This window comes from Diabrotica virgifera, chromosome 4 (assembly GCF_917563875.1).
Source record: "Diabrotica virgifera virgifera chromosome 4, PGI_DIABVI_V3a".
Lineage (NCBI taxonomy): Eukaryota > Metazoa > Arthropoda > Insecta > Coleoptera > Chrysomelidae > Diabrotica > Diabrotica virgifera.
Genome location: NC_065446.1, coordinates 14,029,176 through 14,053,372, shown reverse-complemented (window position 1 = coordinate 14,053,372; position 24,197 = coordinate 14,029,176). Strand labels below are relative to the sequence as shown.

The window sequence follows — 24,197 nt, the reverse complement described above, 5'->3', positions numbered from 1 at the left end:
CGCAGAATTTGATGAAGAATACAATAATCGGATTTCCAGTGCCCCTTCATTAGGAAAATTTTGTAAAATTTAGATTTTTTTATTTTTGATATTCAATTACGCCCTCTAGCGGTGGACCCACAATTATGAAAATAATTTCCAGGCTTTTCCTGAGGCAACTTTTGTCATAAAATTTTTTATTTCAAAGCTCTACTATAAACGGTTCCTGAGATAAGGCCGAGAGCCATTCTTATTGGGACACCCGGTACAGTCTGATTGTCTAATCGATTTGTTTATTTTCAATAAAAACCTTTATTCTTCGCAACAATAACAAGTTTTTTCAAAATAAATAAATATTGCTTTAAAATACATGGTGATTCCATATAAATTTGGGTGTGTGTACATATTATATTCGCGTTACTGCAGCTAGTTTTTTAGATACACTAAGCTGAATCATTGCATTATTATATACGATTAATTGAATCATAAGCCTGTTTAATGCCTGGTTGCACCAACAGATGTTAAGCTCCAGCTTAGCTAAGCTCTACTTATAAATAAGGCCTCTTTGAGTATCACTTACGTTGCACCATAATTTTAAGATTCTTACCCTATCATCAATTATATCTATTATTATGTTATGGTATTCTTATTGTAATATATTATATTTATATTGTATTAATTCTTATGATATTCTCGACTTAAGCTTAAGATCTGTTTGTGCAACCGGGCATAAAACCTGTAACGATTTGATTATAGGAATCCAAGGCTCAATTTGGGTGGTTAGGCCTGGATTCCGCACACCAAAAAAAAGTTTACTAATAGCAAACTGAAAGTTTGTTAATAGCTTAACGGTGTTAATCGGGCATACTTTGATGTACGGGAACACTAAAACAGGAGAATCGGACAGAACTTCCAATTGATTTGTTGCCCTTTCATTAATCTCTCATGAAAAAATCAGACTTCTATTTACCACCAACATAATTCCTGTAATTTGACATTTTCTACGTGTCGGAATTATTAAAATGCCCAACATAATTGGCGGGTGTATGGAGAAAGGGATATAAGTCGTTCCAATTTTTTTCTGATTTGCGTTTGGGTTAATAAATATAAGTCAGATTGTGTAAGGGATATTTTGCTAGATGCATCTAACTAGCAGAGGGTAATTAACAATAATCAATTACTATTAATATAGGCTATTGATTATGTACTATAGAAAGGAACTACAACGTTAACGGGGTTTTATTATTTTATATGGTCAATGAATCTCTATATATGAAAAAACCGCGGAGTGCTACCATTTAAAGAAGTGCGTTTTTGAGAAATGGGTGAATTAGTCCCTGGGCATAGGTTACATTAGGGTGAGTTATATGCACTTTTGGTACAAACACGTCTATATAAAAATTTTTCCTGGTTAAATTTCCGATCTAAATATAACTTTTTAAAGTCAAAGATACTTTTTTTTACAAAAATATATTCAAAAGAAAAAGCGCAAAGAAACCCAAAAGAAAGAAATTTTGTTTTTTGCCCCATAACTTTTGTCCACGGGGATACAGGTATAGACATTGCTTCACAGAAAAAAAACTTACATATTTTGTCTTTAAAATGATGTTTCTTAGAGGTCATTAGGATTTACAGTTTTCGAAATATGATTTTTCAAAGTTCGCCACTCACAGCAATTTTGGGTAATTTTCCTTGTTATTTCGCAAATATTGTTCTGTAACTTTCTTCTACGTAACTTTAGGCATATGCAATGGTACATGTAAGAGGAATAGAAATCAATTACCTTTAAAATGTTCTACTGTATAAAGTTGTACGACTTCTTTTAAAGAGGTTATCTTTTTCAAGACTTTATACTTTTAACGAGTTTTTATATTTTTTACGATTATTTTGTAAATTTCCCATTATAACTTTTTTTTTCTACGTTAAGGTGTATATTATATAATAAAAAGAAAGCTTATTTTGTTTACTTTAAAATGGTGTATTATAAAAATTCTAGGATTATTTTTGAATAAGATATGTTTTTCAAAATGTAATAAGTACTTGCAATTATTTTTGATTTGAGGATTATTTTTTAAATTCCTCATTATAACTTTTTTATGTGATTCTGTGTTATGATTGAATCTTATTTTTTATAGGTAATACTTTGGATCCAATTGATTCTGCAGGGCAAATTTAAAAATATGGATTAATTCCAATATTTACTGTCAAAGCTCCTGCACCACAAGCTTTGCTTGAAAAAATAGCATGTAAATGTACCAAAGGATGTACAAAAAACTGCGGTTGTAGGAAGATAGGAATTAGTTGTTCAATATTCTGCAAAGGGTGCATGTGCAATAGGGTGGAGCGAAAAAATCAACTTTTAAAATTTAAAATGCCTGTATGCGGAAAAGTGGTCTGCATATTTGTTGTAATACCCTGCAAAATTTCAAATCGATCGGACTTCGTTTAGCGGTGCCCCCACTACTTCGAAATTTGAGGCTATTGGCCTCCCACTAAAGTAATGCGCCGATGCGCCCGCCTTCGTTAATACTTACTTGGTTAATTTTGGTAGTAGTTCGATTCGAGAGCAAACTGCGTTTCTTGTATTAGTATCAATTTAGATGCAATACAGTGAACCGTTGTTTTATTCTGTGTTGTTAAACTGTGTCCGTGAGATCCGTAAAAAAAGAAAACATGCCTAAAACACGAACAGACGTCGCTTGTTGTGTTTTTGGAGCACCAAGGAAGTTTAAAGACAATATGTTACCGACCTGTGCTGATGTTATCAGAAACTTTTTGTGTATTCGCCAGTTTATGAAAGAAGCTGCAGCAAATAATGCTGAACCAACTGTTAGTGACATTAATGAAATTCTTCTTGTTGAATTAAAATTGCTGTGGGTTAAAGCATCCATTCCGATAATATCCGATCAACAAATTAAATCTAAATTAAAGGAATTACATCAAAAATACAGAAATATTAAAAAACCTATGAAAAGTAGAAACTCAGCCAATATGCAAAGAAAGGTTAAAGATTTTAGAGATTTATTGGAAAAGAAATTGTTTGATATTGCATCATGCAAATGTTCTGACTATTTATTATGCAAATGCAAAAATAAAATACCGGCTCGAGAGCATGACTTCATTAAAGATCAGAGGCATGATAGAAAAATGGTAATTGGTTCGGTGGATAAAGTAATTACCAAAAAACTAGAACGCTCTATTTACCGGAAAATTGTGGAAACACAATCTCCAATAGCTACATCTTCTTCATCAAGATCCGAAACACATCTTCCAGTAGAACAAATTATAAGTGAGTCTTCAGATGAAAGTGCCACAAGTGTCTACGAGAAAAATACAAAAACCGGAACAAAAGACGATTTACCGAATACAAAAAAAACAAAACAAATGCGAATTAGTTTGCCAAACTTAGCTCAAGCATGCGATCGTACAGGAGTATCTGATAGAGTAGCATCCATAATAACAAACTCGGTGTTGCAAGATCTAAGTTTCATCTCGGTAGAAAGTCATGACAAAATCATAGATCGGAGTAAAATTAGGCGGGAGAGAAAAAAAAGGCGCAACCAGATTAAAATTGATGATACAAAAATTTTTAAATTTCTTCATGGAATCTATTTTGATGGTAGAAAAGATAGAACTCTACAAAATGAAATGAAGGATAATAAATACTACAAAACTACCATATCTGAAGAACATATTGTCTTAGTCTCTGAGCCCAAGTCAAAATATATAGGACATATTAGTGTATCGTCGGGTAGTGCAGAAGAAATCAGCAAGACAATGTTGGACTTTCTAAATAAAAATGTAGACCTTGATAATTTGGTAGCTGTTGGATGCGACGGAACTGCTGTCAATACAGGTATTCACAATGGTGTTATCCGTAAAGTAGAACTTGCAATTGGTCGATCAATGCAATGGTTTATTTGCATATTACATACCAATGAACTACCTCTGCGCCATCTAATAAAGCACTTGGATGGAGAAACTACCGGACCACGTGAGTTTTCAGGACAAATTGGAAAAGGACTACAAAACTGCGAGCATCTTCCTGTAGTTAAATTTGAGCAAATTCGATCAGTTTTACCCAAATATGATGCAAAGGAAATCGAGAAGCTTAGCACGGATCAGAAATATTTATTTGAAATTAGTAATTCAGTATCTAACGGTAAAATCTCGAGTGACTTAGCAAGAAGACAACCGGGAAAAATTTCACATGCTAGATGGCTAACAACTGCAAGCAGAATTCTTCGTCTTTACGTAGCAACAGATCCTCCTTCGGAAAACCTAAAATCTTTGGTATGCTATATACAAAACGTATATGCCCCACTGTGGTTCGAGATTAAAGCAAGACCATTTTGTTTTGATGGACCAGTACATTTATTTAATTTAGTAAAAAGGACGAGGTATTTGTCACCTGAACTGCAAAAAATAGTGGACAGGATAATACAAATTAATGGTTATTTTGCACATCCTGAAAATGTGTTGATAGCAATGCTTTGTGATGAACGGCAGCATATCAGAGAGTTAGGTTTGCGGCGAATCTTAAAATCCAGAAACTCCCATGAAATAAGAAAATTTAAAGTCCCAGAAATTAACTTTAACGCAAATGACTACATTGAAATGATTGACTGGCAACAATTAGTGATAAGCGAACCTCCAATGACAAAAAAAATTTCAACAGAAGATCTAAAACAGATGATTAAAGATGTTCCTGAAGAAATGGAGATACTACGTTTTCCCTGTCACTCCCAAGCTATAGAACGCTGCGTTAAGTTGGTAACAGAGGCATCCTTAAAAGTATGTGGGCCTGAAGCAAGAGATGGCTTCATAAGGTCCCAAATAGTTTCCCGACAAGCATTACCTAAATTTAACACAAAAGTTGAGTTTTTAGCTAATCTCAAGCATTAAATCATAAACGTTTTAAAGGTGGGTGGGTGGGTGGAACTCGAATTGCAGCCACCTCCTCGTGGTGAGTTCTGGGTTGTTTTCACGGAAAACAAGCGAAGAGCTGCAAAAAAAATCACTTTATTTTAATTTTTAGGTGGCTCGGGGCACCGGAAAAAATTATCGCATCAAATTCATTTTTTGCAAGCTACTTACACTACACGTGAGACCACTTTTCCACATACAGGCGAAAAAATTTGAGAAAAAAAAATTTTTGTTTTATTTTCACGTTATCTTAATTTTTAGGTGGCTTGGGGCACCGGAAAAAATTATCCCATCAAATTCATTTTTTGCAAGCTACTTACACTACACGTGAGACCACTTTTCCGCATACAGGCGAAAAAATTTGAGAAAAAAAAAAATTTTGTTTTATTTTCACTCCACCCTAATGTGCAATGGTATTAATTGTGGGAACTCTAAGATAACTGAGGTGTCAGAGGAAGATATTGAAGCTAATGCTAACGAAGTGATGGACTTTGATTTTAAAAATTTTTTAAATGACAACGTTTAAATAATTTTAACTAAAGTTATGTTTTCTAAGACTAATGTTTATGTAATTTTTGTAAAAGAAATAATTTTAAATATTACGGGTAAAAAATATCAAATAATCACTCTGTTTCCATGACATATTTAAATATAGATGATACACCATTTTAAAGGACAGAAAGTAAGCCCCCTTTATTGAACAATATATATGTATTCATGTACAAGAAAAAAAAAGTTATAATGAGAAATTTCAAAAATAATCGTAAAAAATTTAAAAAATAAATTTTTTTTTATATTAGGTATTATATAATATGTAATATATGATATAATATTATAATATATAGTATATAATATATTATATAATAATATTATTTTATTTTTATATTATATTATAAAAAATCGTTAAAAGTATAAAATTTTAAAAAACCATAATCTCTTTAAAAAAGTCGTACAACGTTATACAGCAGACCATTTTAACGGTAATTGATTTCTATTCCTATTACGTGTACCATTGCTTATACCTAAAGCTACGTAGAAAAAAGTTACAGAACAATATTTGCGAAATAACAAGGAAAATTGCCCAAAATTGCTGTGAGTGGCGAACTTTGAAAAATCATATTTCGAAAACTATAAATCCTAATTACCTCTACTAAACAACATTTTAAAGAAGAAATATACAGTATTTTTTTCTGTAAAGCAATATCTATACCTATATCCTCGTGGACTAAAATTATGGGACAGAAAACAAAATTTCTTTCTTTTGGGTTTCTTTGTGCTTTTTCTTTTGAATATATTTTTGTAAAAAAAGTATCATTGACTTTAAAAAGTGGTATTTAGATAGGAAATTTAACCAGGAATAATTTTTATGTAGATATGTTTGAACCAAAAGTGCATAGAACTCACCCTAAATTAACCTGTGCCCAGGGACTAATTCACCCATTTCTTAAAAACGCACCCCTTTAAATGGTAGCACTCCGCGGTTTTTTCATATATAGATGTCCATTGACCATAGGAAATAATAAAACCCCGTTAACGTTGTAGTTCCTTTTAGCTATCTTATTTTGAATATAATCAATAGCCTAATAATTATATATGTTTAATTTGTACCTAGGCTTTAATAAAAAATATTTGTGATAAGAGGCATAATATGTTCTATTTTTTTCAAAAAATATTCTATATACGTACTACATAAAATGTGTTCTTGCGTCAGAATTAAGTCATACACAGAAGCTAATACACATTTTATTGAAAAATAAAATAATATTGCATTTACGTCACAAAAATCACAAAAACCCGTTTTCCCAAAATTATACTTTTTTGGCATATCCCTTTCCTCATACACTCGCCAATTGTTGGACAAACATTTTTTTGAATTATGTATATAAAGTTTTCTATTGAATAAACTTAAATACAACCTGCTAGTTTTCACAATCATAAGCTTGTCAGGATGACACGTACCATAATTTGAATCACGTTCCGCAATTAAAACTTCCCCTATTCCAGTGTTCATGTACATCAAAGTTTGTCCGACTAGACACCGTTAAGCTATTAACAAGCTTTCAGCTTGCTGTTAATCAACTTTTTTTTTTGTTACGCGAAATCCAGGCCTATGTATGTATATACAATTAATATAAAAAAGCCAGTTGATACAAGTTAATGGGTAATATATTTATGAAAAAATTGCTTTTAGATTACTGGAAGTTTATTAGGTATTTTATTCTCGACTGGACATTTAGCATGTGATGCTCTTTTTTTGATCGGGGGCACCTTAGTTACGTATGTGTATTTTTCTAAAACTAAAGATGGAGACTTAACCCTTTATAATATTATAAAACACTATCTTCACAGATATATTAGGTAAGTCGGACTAGAATTTTGTTGCCAAATATTTTTAAGTTCGATTAACCTATTCGCGAAGACGACTGCAAATGCAGATACTTACAAAGGGAAATAAATGTCTGCATATGCAGTCATGTTCGAGAATGGGTTACACCACAATTATTTATTGTGAATAAAATTACTTTTTCTATGGATGCTATACAATGTCCAACTTCTCTCACTACTTACATACATTCAAAACGAACAAATTCTCATGCAGTGAGAAAAGTCAGCCATTGCAGTGAGAAATATTTTTTTCTCACGGGTTCTTCTACGGTTTTTCATTATATGATCGCCGTAACATGTACAATACAAACACAATTAATGTTGTCAAATAAAATGTGTTGGAGCAAGATTTATCAGGAATAACCTTTCAAAACTGTTAATCGGAATTTTAAATAAAAAACGTAAGTATATAAATTTTAAGGATATTAAATACCTACATGTATATGTATTTTATTTCAATGTATTCTCCTTCTTAAGGTGCCTATCCTCTTAGGCTTAATCCTTAAGCCTAAGTTTTCGGATTTTGGCGATCAGCATGGCTATCCTAACTTTGCTTGCTGCTATTCTGAATGGTCCGGTTGTCGATATATTAAGCCACTTTCTCAGGTTTTGAAGCCAAGATATTCTTCTTCTCCCTGGTCCTCTCTTTCCAAATACCTTGCCTTGAAGAATGAGTTGCAACAAGCCATATCTCTGTTCATACCTCATAACATGGCCAAGATATTCTGGTTTGCGATTTTTGATTGTGTTAGTAATCTCGCATTACTTGCCTATTCTACGTAGAACCTCAACATTAGTCACACGATTCACCCACGAAACTCTCAAAATGCGCCTGTAACACCACATCTAGAATGCCTCGATATTTCTCAAAGAAGCATCGGAAAGTGTCCAGGCCTCTACTCCGTATAATAACGTAGAAAATACATAGCATCTGATGATAGAGATTTTGGTAGCAAGAGGTAAATCGTGGCTTCTGAAAAGAGACTTCATCATTATGAACGCTGTTCTCGCTTTTCCTATGCGTTAGAGTGGTCCCACTGGCTGTTTATGTTGGTACCAAGGTATTTGTAGCTGTCGACCCTGTCAATTAGTTGTTGGTTAACCAAAAGCTGTGTATTTAATATTTCGCGTTTACTGAATACCATGTACTTTGTTTTTTTCGTATTGAGATCAAGTCCGTATTCTCTACTTATATCTGATATGCGCGACATTATTCTTTGCAAACCATCTAGACTGTCTGCAAAAAGTACAGAGTCGTCGACATATCTAATGTTGTTCAGACACACTCCATTGACTAATACGCCTTCCTGTAGTTCTCCCAGCGCTTGCTCGAAGATACATTCAAAGTATAATATATTAAACAGCACCGGGGACAGGATGCATCCTTGCCTCACTCCTCTATCTATGGAGACTGCCTTTGTCAATTGGTCATCTACTTTAATATTGGCAGTTTGGTTGTAGTACAAATTATATATGATTCTCAAGTCTCTATCATCTACTCCCGCTTCTTTCAAGATGTTTATGAGTTTATCATGTTTTACTTTATCAAACGCCTTTTTGTAGTCGATAAAACAAATATACACGTCATAGTCAACATCCTTGCATTTTTGCATAAGCACTTGGACAGCGAATAGAGCCTCTCGGGTGCCTAAGGCATCGCGGAATCCAAACTGCGTCCATGATACCTGTTGTTCGCATTTTTTATATATTCTGCCGTGTATCACTTTCAAAAACGTTTTGAGTAAGTGGCTCATTAGGCTAATTGTTCTGTAGTCTTCACATGTTTTGGCATTTACTTTTTTGGGTAAAGTTACGAAGGTCGACTTTAACCAGCTTTGGGGTATTTTTCCAGTTACGTATATTTTGTTGAATACAGTTGTTATCCATTTTATTTCTTGTTCATCCATAAGTTTTAGGAATTCTACATAAAACTGGTCAGGCCCTACAGCTTTACCATCTTTAGTTGTTTTTCAATGTATGCATATAATATATGTAAGTTGTTTTTCAATGTATGCATATAATATACGTAAAAGCACCTAAATTATTTAATTTTGAAGTTTGAACTCTTGACAAAACCGCATCCATAGAAAAATACCGTGTACAACACATGAGAAAAGACATAATTTTCCTCGTGAGAAATATGTCGTTTTTCTCACTTGTTGTACAATATACTATTTATTGTTTGTTTTGTTTAGACGTTTTGACGTGCATTGAAATAATATTTGTAAGTCCTTATGATTAGAAGTCCTAAATTAAAACTTCACGGTTTACGTTATGTTACTTATCCTTGGTCTTATCGGATTTAACTTTTCCGTCATTTATTATGCTATGAGGTAATTGTAGTACGTCACTCATTCTACAGGGGTCTGTTTGACATAGAGTTGACCTTCTGTTATCTATTTCTTGTACGAGATATTTATTTGGTAAGCAGCAAAAAACACACAAGTCCTGGACATGTGCGGTTTCTGCAGTGAAAGATCGATTAGACATGTTTTTGGACATAATATGTTATTTTTACACGATAACGACTCAATTGCTTTTTTGGTTATCTAATACAGGGGTCACCAATTATATTCTCTGAGGGTCCGTTTCGAAAACCTATAACACTTCCGGGGTCCGGAATAATGCTGCCTGTGTCTGGTTGTTTTGATTCGAATTCTTTGCGGATTCTTAACAAGAAGACAAATCAGAAGGGTGCCGGGCAAAATTTTTGGGCAGTAATTGTTTAAGAATTTTTTGTTAAATTCAAAATATCACCTTTTTTGCTGCCGAAAATATAGTTTCAGCATTTTTGGGTTTAAGCGTTTTAAACGAATGTTAGGTTTTAAAGAGTTTTAAGCGAATTAAAATCTGAAAAATTCAGAAATAAGCATTTTCGTAACTTGAAAATGCATGTGTAAATTATTAATTTTGAGGTTCTAAAGTGTGCAAATTGAAGTTTAAACTTAAACATTTAATTTCAATATTCTGATAAACTGATAAGTAACCGGCGCTTATTTCAATTTAGATCGTTGTTTTTAATTGTTAATTATGGGCGTCCACTTTCGCCGTAAACCGCCGCGTCGCCGTCGGTGCGTCGCACTATATGGTGCATATCGCACTATATGGTGAGTTGATAAATTATTTAAAAAAAACTATGTTAATCATATGTTATAAAAGTTTAATAAATGTCAAGTACTTCTTGGGAATTTCTCGCAAAAGTACGTATAATATGTATACACACAATAAAGTGCGACGATTAACCATTAAAAACCAACGATCTTTATTGAAATAAACCCCTATTACTGGTTAGAATCTTGAAATTGAGCGTATAAGTTTCAAAAATGAATAACCATTTTCAATTTCGTTGCAACACAAAACTACAGCCGCATCATTATTATAGTCCAATCAGAGTGTGCAGCAAGCACCTCTACCGGTTTCTAAACTTATAAGTCTCTCATCAGGAGGCACATATGCTGCTCTCTCACCCAACTAGGACAAACCCCGGCGTGCAGTCACGGATTGCAACGAACGAAATGGCAGAGATGCCCTAGCGGCAACTGCTATCAAAAAACTAAATTTTCAATCTAATAGCACATAAAACAACATAAAAAAATGTCATTTTACGTCCTACACGACTTAAAACAATGGGAACCTTCTCTGGTAACACCTCCGAGGCTTCTACAATTTGCAAGCCATAACGGAGGCTGAGACTAAGGAAGATGAGGGAATTTTACAATTTATAATTCACGTCCCATCTGCTCAGGGCGGTAAAGTTCCAACGAGAACGGTTCCTCTCTTACTCCAATGGGAGTAAACATAAATCAAAAATGAATATCCATTTTCAATTTCGTTGCAACACGAAACTACAGCCGCATCATTATTACAGTTCAATCAGAGAGTGCAGCAAGCACCTCTACCGGTTTCGAAACTTATTAGTCTCTCATCAGGAGGCACATATGCTGCTCTCTCTGACCCAACTAGGACAAACCCCGGCGTGCAGTCACGGATTGCAATGAACGAAATGGCAGGGATGCCCTAGCGGCAGTCACGGATTGCAATGAACGAAATGGCAGGGATGTCCTAGCGGCAACTGCTATCAAAAAACTATGTTTTCAATCTAATAGCACATAAAAAAACATAAAAAAATGTCGTCCTACCAGACTGAAAACAATGGGAACCTTCTCTGGTAACACCTCCGAGGCTTCTACAATTTGCAAGCCATAACGGATGCTGAGACTAAGGAAGATGAGGGAATTTTACAATTTATAATTCACGTCCCATCTGCTCAGCGCGGTAAAATTCCAACGAGAATGGTTCCTCTCGTACTCCAATGGGAGTAAACATAAATCAAAAATGAATATCCATTTTCAATTTCGTTGAAACACGAAACTACAGCCGCATCATTGTTCCAGTTCAGTCAGAGAGTGCAGCAAGCACCTCTACCGGTTTCTAAACTTATTAGTCTCTCATCAGGAGGCACATATGATGCTCTCTCTGACCGAACTAGGACAAACCTAGGTATAAGTTTCAATTTAGGCACTTGTACACTAATAATTAATTTACACATGAGTTTTCAAGCCTCGAAAATGCGTATGTGTATTTTCGCATTTTTTAGTTAACTCGCTTATAACTCTTATCAACTTTTGGGAAAAATGACAAAAGCCATTCTTTTGTTCAAAATTACCCAAAAAAAACCTAGAAATACATTTTTCGGGGCAAAAACATAATTTTTAATTTGTTTAAAAAAAATTGTTTCCTATGTAAAAAAAATGTATAACCTGTATGAAGTTTGAAATGAGTTTAGTGCAACTGATTTTCATTAGGGAGTTGAGATATTCATCTGTTAGCTGAGGGCTGTACTGATTCTTAATAAAGTTCATTCTTGAAAAAACGGCTTCGCATCCATAAGTTGAGACTAATATAGTACACAATTTCATGGCCAAAGATTTTCAAAATTGCAAAACACTATACAGTAGAACCTCGATTATCCGTCAGGGTACCGGACAAAGGGTATTACGGATAATCGAAAAGACGGTTAACAGAACATTAAAAAAAGTTAAAAATTAATAATACATACAACTCTCAAATTTGTATGTTTTGTTTGATAATATAAGAGGAATTTGTGTCCGTGTCAATATTGTCGAATTTAGTTTAAAATATCTAAAATCTTTGTTTGTTTTACTGATGCTTCACATTTCGCAAGGGCTGAATTTCTTAATCGGCGTAAGATCATGCAATTTACTTTATTGGATTCTTTTTGTCGAGAATACCACTCTGCATGTGCGATGCAGCTTCTCTAGCTTCTTTTATAGGCAAATCTTTGTCAGTTGCAAGAGCATCATCAATATTGCCACCGTCAAATTCCAAGTTTGTGTCAGCTTCTGAATCTGTTTCGTCAGCCTCTGTTCTGCCATTTCAACGATTTCATCATCTGTCAGCAATCAATAGCCGTTTGAGTCCTCATCACAAATTAGCCATTCGTTTATGTCATCTTTAGGCAACGAAAACAAAACAGTTGATTCAGCCATAAATTCATTTGTTACCGCATTGTACATTTCAGTGAATTACGTTTGGCTTGTCGCAATGCTAAAAAATGAATTGATGACTCAATTTTTTTCTTATGTACTCAATACAACTTATGTACGACCCTGACGGTTAACAGAGGTGACGGTTAATGGAGAGACGGATAATCGAGGTTCCACTGTATTCTGAATGTAATGGCGGGCCGCACAAAACTAATCCGCTAATTGGTGACCCCTGACCTAATATGATAAAATTTTCAGTACTCAAAAAGGCATACGGATTATAATCCTGTTTGAGCTTCGTATTGAAATCCGATGGGCTATTATCTCAAAAAATATCTTTAGTTTTAGTTTTAGTAAAAGTTTTTAAAATATCTCAGCGTAATATTGCGCTAATTTTCTCGCAGTAGTTTTTGTAAAACTATATTATTTGTGTACTTTTTTGTATTCCAGACTAACTCCAGCGCTGATTGGAGTGATTATAGTATCAGCCACTCTTTTAAAATATACGGGTTCGGGTCCAAAATGGCCGCTTATAAATAGTGTAAGCCAAGAAGGATGTCAAGAGTACTGGTGGTCTACTATACTCTATATTCATAATGAACTGAATTTGGGTAATATGGTATGTAACTATTTAGTTGATTTCGTACCTGTGGATTCCTGTCATTGTCATTTTTCATTTCATAAAATAATAATTTAAAATCACGGTTATTAGACTTTATTACGGTTGACTTGTCCGACGGTGGTGGGGAGACTTATATTTTTGACTTTACGTCACAAGAGTTTACATTCCCATATTTTTAAATTATTTTCGATCATTGAATGTGTGTTATTGTGTATACATGTGTATTATTTGTGTTATTATGAACTAATAAGACAAATAGTACACATTTTATCTTATACCGGGTGGTGAATCCCAAAAAGGGCCATAGGAAACTCAATGTAAAATTCTGAATTGTTGAATTCCTGCTTCCCTAATTATTCTACATCAAAAGTTATGAGAGAATACTTGTAGAGAATTAAAATCTGTATTAAGATCAAAAGTTAAAATTGTTCTACGATTTAAATGAATTCCAAAATTTTGAAAAATATGATACATTTGCCACAATAGGTATGCGTGTAAAAGTAAGACCACACGTTACTATTTAACTGGCAGTGCTCACACCATTGACTGAATAAAAAAATCTTTATTATTAATCCTTTCTCCGCAACTGAGGGTATCTTACCAACTGGATTGTTTTTAAACAATAGATGATAAAATAAAAATATTGACAGTTCAAAAATGTGAACATTATTGCTTTGTGTGTGGCCTAAGTTTGGGCTGAAAACTAAAATGTATTACATTTTTACAAAATTTTGGAATATGTTTAATTACGTAGACCAATTTAACAGTTATTTCCAATACAGATTTCAATCCTCTTCAAATAGTTTCTAATGTCTTTTCATATAATTATTAGGGAAGCTGAAATTCAACAGTTCAGAATTTTACATTGAGTTAATGCAAAACTTTGACGCATGTCAAAATTCTCAATGTGTTTTAATTGTATTCATTTTTTTTCGAATCCTGAGAAAACTAATAAATATTTTTGAAAAATTTAAACTCAGAATGAAAGACTACATTATTACCGAGGGCTGAAAGTCCCTAAAAACTTTTATAATGTTTATTTTAATAAGTTACAGAGCTGAAAATAAAAGAGAAGTGTAATATTTAATTTCAAATATTTCATTCAATAGAATCTGATTGTTTATTCTAAGGTGCTTTCCGCCCTCGGTAATAATGTAATCTTGCATCCTGCGTTTAATTTTTTCTAAAATACTTGGTTTTCTCAGGATTCGAAAAAAATCATATTACGATTCAAATGACAGTAAACTCTCGTGAGGTAATCTCACCTTTAATGTTCATTGGTTAGTCGATTTAGGTAACCGTAGTAATGTCTAAGAACCGTGATTTAAAATAGGTTTTTTAAATAAATTAATATAAGTACGTTAAATATCCTTGTGTTTTTCACAAGAGTTTAAAACGAATAGCCCGATCAAAGAACAATCTGACCCCAAAAAAAATAAAGGAAAGATGAAAATTTGGGAATAGGTAATTGAAATTGTCACCCCGAGAAAAAATTTTTCACCCCGTATTTTCCAATTTTTGTAAAATGGAGGGGATGTAGAATTGTAAACTTTTTCTTATATAATAATAGACATTTTCAACTACTTATTGCCAAATTTTCATCCTTCCTTTATTTTTTGGAGGTTTTCGTAAAATTTTGCGTTCCCTGCTCGGGCTAGAGGTACAATTCTCGGTGAATATGCCTTAGTCACATATTGGAAAAAACAATAAAAAGAAATAATGGAATCCTTTGGAATTACCTTTAGAATAAGAAACTGGCAGATATGGAACATGCAGATGAATCTGCTTGATATCACAGAAAATTGTTAAGTTAGCAGATTCTGCTACCTTCTTCTTTTTCTTCTTCTTGATGTACATATCCGTGACGAAAGTTGGCGATCATCATGGCAATATTCACTTTATCTGCAGCAACGCGGAAAAGCTGCACAGATGTTGTGTTGAACCAGGTTATGGCGTTCTTTAACCAGGATATTCTTCTTCATCCTGGACTTGGTTTTCCAAATGCTTTTCCTTGCAGGATGGCTTATAGGAGGGCATATTCTGCTACCTAGGCAGTATAATTAGTGCAAAAGATGGAGTCGAGGTAGAAATTAAATACAAAATAGGAAAAGCACAACAGGCCTTTGGAATCCCCTCAACCATATATGGAGATCATCACAGGCTAGCCAAAACAATAAAATGAGAATATTAATACTAACGTCAAATCAGTACTACATACTACATGGGAGTGAGACATGGACAATGATGCAAGAAAAATGCTTTTCTTTGTAAATAGATGCCTATGAAAATGTATGAGGATACAAATTGGCTTAACACCATCACAAATGAAGAATTGTGGTGAAAACTAAACAAGAACCAATCAAAAGATTTTTTACAAGCCAATAGTTTAAAAAAAGTGGGAAAAGTTCATTTAAAATTCTATTAAAAAAAACAGTTGAAACTAGTTGGAATGCTTTTGGCGCTCTATGGACTAAATAAAATAACACGGCTCTTGTTTTGCTTCACAATGAAATGAATATTTATTATTGTTTTATTATTATTTCGTGCAAAACATAAAATTTTTACCCACTTTCGTTTATTTTTATAAATATATATTTACTAATAATAAAATTGTTTTCTATTACTTCCATTTAGTGCGCCTATGAGTATCATGTCAAAATATTGATTTTAGACAATGTCAAATATTGCCACTATTGCCAAAGTTTCGCCGAATTTTCGAAAAAAGGTATGATACTATCTCCCGAAGTTATATTTATGACCCGCTACTGTAGGCTCTTAAGTCTTCTTCTTCTTCTTCTTCTTGTAATAGGACTATGTCCTGTTTCTTCTGTTACAGTCTTTGCTGCGATCCGGAGCTCCAACTCTCGTACCATCGTTTTTTGGGTCTTCCTATGGGTCGCTTGGTGTTGGGCTTCTGTGTTTTCGCCCAATGCGCCATACGTTCAGGGTCCATCCGATCTACGTGGTCCCTCCACATGCGTCGTCGCGCTCTTGTCCATCTCACTACGTCCTGAACGCTTAGCTCTCTCAATGTGTCGTCGTTTCGTACTCTATCTCTGAGTGTGATACCTCTTATGGATCTTAGGGTTTTCATCTCTGTTGTTCTCATTATCTGTTTTGTCTTTGTTGTCCCGGCCCTTGTCTCAGCTGCGTATGTCAGTACGGGTCTAACACATGTCTTATAAATGCGGACTTTGCTTTCGGTGCTCATATATTTATTCCGCCAGATTATATCCCTCAAGAAACCAGATATTCTCGCTGCTTTCATTGCCTGCTGTTTTGATTCTTGCCACAGATGCCTGTCGCTAGATATTTTCACACCTAAGTATCTGCAATTCATTACCAGTTCGATTATATGGTCGTCCACTACTAACTTACATCTAATTGGGTTCCTGGATATTACCATCGATTGGGTTTTCTCTTTGGATAGTGTCAGGTTATACTTTTCGGCGGTTATTTTGAATTTTTGTAGTAGGCGTTGTAAGTCATCTTCGTTTTCGGCTATTAAGATTGCATCATCTGCGTAGCAAAGTATTCTCATGGTTCGGTTACCCATTTTGTATCCCTGATTCATTATGTTAACACTACCTATAACTTCATCCATTATTAAATTAAATAGGACTGAGGCTGTCCCCTTGTCTAATGCCTGCATTGATTTTGATTTCTTCCGTGAGCCCGTGTGTGGTTTTAATTCGTGTGTTTGTTGGATCTATTGAGCTCTTTGATTATGTTTCTATACCTCTGACCTATGTTTTTCTTTTCAAGGATACTGAGCACGTCCTTTAATCGTACTCTGTCGAATGCTTGTTTCAGATCTACAAAGCATGTGAACATGGGCTTGTCGAGTTCTATTGATTTCTCAACTAATTGTCGCATTATGAAAATAGCATCTATTGTAGATCTGTTTGGGCGAAAACCCTGTTGTTCTTCCGATACACCGGCTTTCTTATATATTTTTTGGGATAGAATTTTTGTCAATAGTTTTGATGTAGAATTGAGTAGTGTAATTCCTCGGTAGTTCGTAGGATCTGTCTTTACGCCTTTCTTGTAGATGGGTATTGTTATACTCTCTCTCCATTCCTCTGGTACTGTCATGTTGTTTACAATTTTTTGGAATAATGTTGTTATCTCTTCTATTATTTTTGTACCTCCGTATTTAATTAATTCATTTGGTATATTATCCGGACCTGGTGATTTTCTATTTTTTTATCTTTTGATTGCTTCGTTTACTTCTTCTTGGGTGATGTTGTCATTCTCTGTTTCTTCTTGGTGAATGTTTTGTAGGTCATTTCTTTGTACTTCATTATTATCGTCGTTATCGTCTTTGTATAGATTCTCGAAATGAGTTACCCATTCTTCTGGTTTTATTGCGGTTATTTGTAATTCTTCGGTAACCGACTTCTTCCTGTTCCTCAACATGTTCCATACCTTCCTTTGACCTCCTTGTAAATCATGTTCCATGTCATTTGAGAATTTTTCCCAATATATTTTTTTTAGATCTTTGATTCTGTTAGTTGTTATATTTCTTTCTGATTTATATCTTTGATACTCTTCTGGGGTCCTATTTTTAATATATCTTACGTATGCATCTTTCTTCTCTTTTGCTAAATATTTGACTTCCTGTGTGAACCATTGTTTTTGGTTTCTGCCGCCGTTTATTGTTCTTTCTCCAATGGCTTCTTTTGCACTACTAGTTATATGATTTTTTATTTTTTCCCATGCTTCGTTTATGTTGTTCTGAAGCTACTTTCTTGTGGCATTTTTATAATCAAGTATATTCAAATGGGAAATAAGCCACAATTTTAACCCGACTTGGGCGTCGAAACGTTAATAAAATCATTTTTAGGTAAAATTGTGGCTTATTTCCCATTTGAATATACTTGATTATGCTTCGTTTATATTGTCTGTGATTTCAATAGGGCTAAGATTGATCTTTTCCTCAAGTCTTTTTTGGTAGAGATCCTTAGTACTTTCGTCTTGTAGGGATTCTATGTTGAACTTGGTGATGTAGTTAGGCTCTTAAGTATTTTTTACAAATAATTTATTACACTGTTTGATAGAAAACTCTGGTGTCACTATTGATTCCATTGGTATTACGTGTCAAAAACATCTGGTATTACTGGGATGAGCAAAACTAATTGGTTACGGTCTCAATAGGGCAATAAAGGATTAATATGTTTTAGTGTATAGGACATACTTGGTATCTATCCGTAGACACACAGCTTTATCTACTATCACCACTGATATTTTACATGCTTAAAAAACACACAAAGGTGGCCATAATGTTCTTAGTCCTTGGAATATTGGCGGCAATAGCTTTGGCGTTCAAAAGAGGATACGATGGTCATATCATGACTGAAATCAACAACGTCTACCAAAGGAAGTAAGTTTTTAAATTATTTGAATATAAAATTAACAATATTTTTGAAGTTATACTTCTTTACCGGCGATAGAGGGTGATTTTTTTATATGTTAAAACCTATCAGCCCGGCGCATGCGCATTATAACTTTGTTCTGATTGGATGTTCAAATGACATGTCAAAAATTATCCGATATGGCAGCTGTGGTTTGGAGGTAAAGGTAAAGGTAAACAAATGTATAATATATTATGGTAGGGGAGCCCAAGCGGGGATTTTTGCAGTTACTCGAGCGCGTCAGATTAGCATATGGGAGAAACCTGGTACCCTGCAGATGTACCTCTACCATATATTGGCTCTTAACACAGGGGAGTTCGTTAAGGGGGGCCCGAAAAAAAAAATCTATCCTTAAAAAAACTCGAAATTGTCAGATTAAGATAAGGTAAGTTAAGTACATGCAAAAGAGTGTATATTTCAAAAATCTGACGATTTGAGCCTGGCGTAAGGAAATGGGTGAATCCCAAACTTTCACAAGAAAAAAGCGAATATTTCGCGAAATGAATGACAGATCGAAAAACTAAAAAATATTTTCCCAATATTTTTTAAAAATCTATCGAATGATACCAAACACGAGTTCCCACGGAGAGGGGTGGGGGGTAAATTTAATATTTTAAATACGAATCCCGCGATATATCGCGAAATGAACATCAGATCGAAAAACTGTAAAATACACTTATTCAATATTTTTGAAAAATCTATCGAATGGTATCAAACACGACCCCCACGGATGTGGGGTGGGGGTTACTTTAAAATCTTAAATAGGAGCCCTCATTTTTTATTGCAGATTTGGATTCCTTACGTAAAAATAAGTAACTTTTATTCGAAACATTTTTTCGAATTATGGATAGATGGCGTTATAATCGGAAAAAACGATTGTTGGAAATGGAAAATTAAATTAAAAAATGGCAAGCGCCCACTAAAATGGAAAACTTTACTTAACTTTTTTTGGTTTTAGGACCTACTCTTCACAACCCAATAGGTCCCCAAAGCGCTCGAGTGACTGCACATTTAGCATACTTTGCTCCCCTACCATTAGTTTTATTGTTGTGAGGACAGAAACAAAAAAGTTTATAATATTGTAGTGACTTTTAAATAGTTTTTAAAAGCAACAGGTACGTAATAATTGTTAATGTATCATGAGTATAAACCTACCTATCTGATCTGACAAAATACATAGTATGTATATAATACTTTTATTTATATAATTTGATTACCATCAAAATTTCTATCAATATTCACCTAATATATTGTTTTTTACTCTATGTTTTGTTGTATTTTTTTAATTCTAAATCATTTCAATTCAAAATTAAAATAATTTGATCAATTCTCAAAATATCAAAATATCACAAGTTTAATCCGTTTAGTTAGTCGATCTTCGTAAATAATGACACATAGTGTCCGTGGCTAAGCGGAGAAGGCGAATGAATTCCAATACCAACCGCTCTTATCAGCGCTGGTTCGAGTCCCAATAGAAACTTTCTTTTTTGTTTTTTTTAATACATTTTATGATTGTAAGTATATTTATTATATAATTGTATTTTCAGAAAATACGTATTTAGTTAAAAAAAATTTCGACATATAATGTTCAGACATCATTTGTGGCTTGTTTAATGTGTTTGTGTGTGTTTTATTCTTTTATTATTTTAATTTTTGGCACTGTTCTAATAAAAATGTTTGAGAAGTAGTAAGTATAAATTAATTTAATATTTAAACAAAATATAAATAAAAAGTATATTAATTTCGTTTAAATCATATAACAGAAGTATAACTTCTTACGTGCGTACAAAGTACACACACATTCTTTTTTTTTCTTATAAAGTACAGAGTGAGTTTTATCATAAAACATAAAACCTTTTGTAACCCTTATAGTAGGGTTATATTTTTTTTTTGTACTAAAATTTGATTGATGAAAGAAAGGGGTAGTGAGAAACGGCTTAACAAGTTAAAATTAGAATGAAGATAACAAATTAATTATGAGGATGAGGATGAGACGTAAAAGCTCAGGAAGTGGAGATCGGCTTATTTTCGTGCTGTTGTTTAGGGGAGAAAGAGATAGTGATAAAGGAAGAAACCAGAAAAATTAAAAAGTAATGAAATACTTAAAAGAAAAGAACTGACCTATGATCAATAAACCAAAGATGGGCGCCAGAAGTAAATGCCTTTTAGAGCCTTTACTTCGTTGATAGAACAGTGTGGGAGACTAGAAAAGAGAGAGAGAGAGAGAGATAGAGAGAGAGATATATAGAGAGAGAGATATATAGAGAGAGAGATATAGAGAGAGATATATATATATATAGAGAGAGAGAGATATATAGAGAGAGAGAGAGAGAGAGAGGGGGAAAGAGAGAGAGAGAGAAAGAGAGAGAGAGAAATAAGGAGAAAGATATAAACAATCCAAATAACTTAATCCTGAAATAAAATATTATATGAACACATATAGTTGAGAGATATCAGGTGCAGGTGAAATGATACAAACCCAATAGGTATACCTTATTTTTATTGTGTAAAAAAAATACCTAGATATATGTAAAGTAAGATTTTGGTAACTAATGTATATATATATAATGTAAAATTTCTAGCTAAAAATATAAATAATGTATAATAATGTAAAACATTGGCTTGCAAGATGAATATATAATAGTAAAATTTAATTAATAATATAAATAATGAATATGAGTAATGTTAAAATTTTGGTTGCCAAGATATAAGCAGATAACGTAAAAGTTTCCGACTATTAAATGATTTCTATGAGTTTACGTTTCTTTCAGATACAAACAATAAAGAGACAGAAAAACAATAGTGAGTGCTAGTCAACAGAACCAGATGATATTCTTCATAATACCGTATTAATATACTTGTATATTATCTACCACAATACCTAAGTTATTATGTAATGAACCCTATAGAGACCAATGCTCTAGGTCTATAAGTACTTATGTTCCCTTACATGCATTGAGATTTAGATGAAAAATTGACAAAATATTATTTGTTGTGTAGACACAACCGATAGTAAAAGATATGATAAGGGAAGTTAAAAAATAATCTAATGCTTAACAACAAATGTAGAGTAAATATATAATATATTGCGGAACACAATTCGGTCTATAAATGAGAACATTAATTAAGTACACTTATCTTTGTTCCAATCTAGATGAAATTCCTTCAGCTCTAATTCCAAGTGTTGGCTTATGGACGTGCCGGTTTATCAGACGGTAAGCGGCTCTATGAGTATACACATCTTAGGGAAGATTACGTTCCAGATAATTAATAGGAATGTTATTCTTAGTGCATTTTCCATATAAGTTGTCTTTGTGGGATATTAAAAGCTTGGTTCTATTTTATAATTCTCTAGGTACGGCTAAAAAGAGAGGTTCTCATTAGGTATCTAGAAATTTTTTCCTGGATACAAGGTGAGACAGACCGGTTTCAAAAGATAACCGAACATATTCTTCCACATAAATGGGAAGGTCATTTATCCAAAATGAAATTACATTATTACTTAAGTAATATATTTCTAAAAGTAGCTTTGCTAGATTTGACTTTTTAAGGTATAAAATCATTCATTTTGATATATGTGTTTCCTAAATTTCCAAAAGAAATTTTAAAATAAAATCACTTACCAGACGTTCATTTTAGGTATATTATATCTTTACAGATATATTTAGCTTGCTTTGTAATTGCAATTCCAAAATAGATTTATTGAATATCTCCTATTCTTTTATGTATGACATCTGCCGTTTTTTCTCCAACACATATTTGTCTGTATTTGACCTTCTTAAGTCGTTGGTTAGCTAGCACTAATTCTGTTTTCATTTTCCTACCTCGATCGTAAGGTAACTTTTTGTTATTCGATGTTAATTATTACGGTTGTCGGGAGTGGCTACTCGTAAACGTAGCGGAACGCTACATTCCCCCTCCACTCGATATAATTTTCCTTCAGAAAATTATTCTGGCAAAAACCAAAACGAAGTTTATTCTTGGCAGGGTTAGTACTTTAATATGGGTCAGGAGTAGTAGCTCCTAGCAGTTGTAGCTGTAGTTACAGTCACAACCACCCCACAAAGTTAAAGATAGGATTAGTACATCAACTAACTAATCTAATCTAACCTAAAACATTAATTTTGAATTTGGCTCAAAGTGGGTAAACATCCACATTATACCACATATTTACACAAGGGAAATAAAAGGCAACACTTCTCATGCTTCCGAGCATGGAAGAGTGCGGGCACAAAAGTATGACACACTTGTGTGGATCCAACACAAGAGTGCATCAAGGTAAGTTCCCAAGATTCCGGAACCGGTATGGTTTACGGAGATCGCGAGAAAGGAACTTTTCCTTCCTTAACGTAGACAAGGACTAGTCTGATGATCTGCATCCAGACTTTATTTACGAATGAACCGTATACTAGGTATCTTAAAGTTTACTAATAGTTATTCTTGTTGTACCATTACTTACATCAATTAAACTTATTAAATCGTTCACATGAAAGGCTTAGATTACACGTAACCCCAAATTGTGATCAACGTGAACTAAAGGTACTAGAAAAAAATATTCCTGACTAAAACAAAGTATCCACCCAACTACATAAAGAACCATTAAATTTGGCCTTACTCACTATCGGACTCACTATCGATTTGGATATTAGCACCTAAGTTAATCCAAAGATGAACACAAAATTTATTGTTGACATATTCAACCGAGAGTAACCAGGATATTCTCCAACCGATTCAAAACATGGTATCAAAGATAACTTAAGGTAAGGAAATAGAGATGTAACATAACTCTCTTAGGTAAGATAAGATAAGATAAGACAAAGTGAAGTACGATACGCTAAGTTAAATATATTATATATCCAATGCAGATATAAACCAGGTAGTTAAGAATGCACAGCAAAACAAAAAATGGACAAACAAAACAGTTCCACAAATGGATAGCCATTATCGTATCCATCCAAATATGGTTCCGTCAGTATAATTCATAATCCATTCCCGAATTGACTTAATATAATCACAGGTAATAATCATTGAAAGGTAACCTAAAGATAACCTAACTTAATATCTGTATCCGATAAATCTATAGCCTAAGGCTACAGCTGATTTCAGTGTACGATATACCAAAACGTTTGATAATCAGTGTATTTTTATACTAACACATGTATAAGCATCAACACAAGTAAGTTCTTAACTACAATTTCTCAAAGGTAAAACTAAAATTTAAGAACCAAAATCAAACAATTTCATCTGAAACCGTATATTTATAGATCAGTTCCTAAAATCAATGACAGAAGAGGTCCGAACTGGACTACTATAATGGACCAATGCGTAAGAAAACGAAAATCAAATATTAGAGTAGTCACTAAA

General features: G+C 33.4%; 1 protein-coding gene across 1 annotated transcript in view; it reads left to right on the top strand.

The window, feature by feature from the left end:
• Window positions 1-24,197, top strand: part of LOC114339742 (nose resistant to fluoxetine protein 6-like) — a 148,876-nt gene that overhangs the window by 76,514 nt on the left and 48,165 nt on the right. Inside the window, exons 6-8 of the mRNA XM_050649023.1 lie at window positions 7,097-7,263; window positions 13,248-13,416; window positions 18,603-18,802. Coding sequence (XP_050504980.1) covers window positions 7,097-7,263; window positions 13,248-13,416; window positions 18,603-18,802 — 536 coding nt within the window. The remainder of the gene's footprint in view (window positions 1-7,096; window positions 7,264-13,247; window positions 13,417-18,602; window positions 18,803-24,197) is intronic.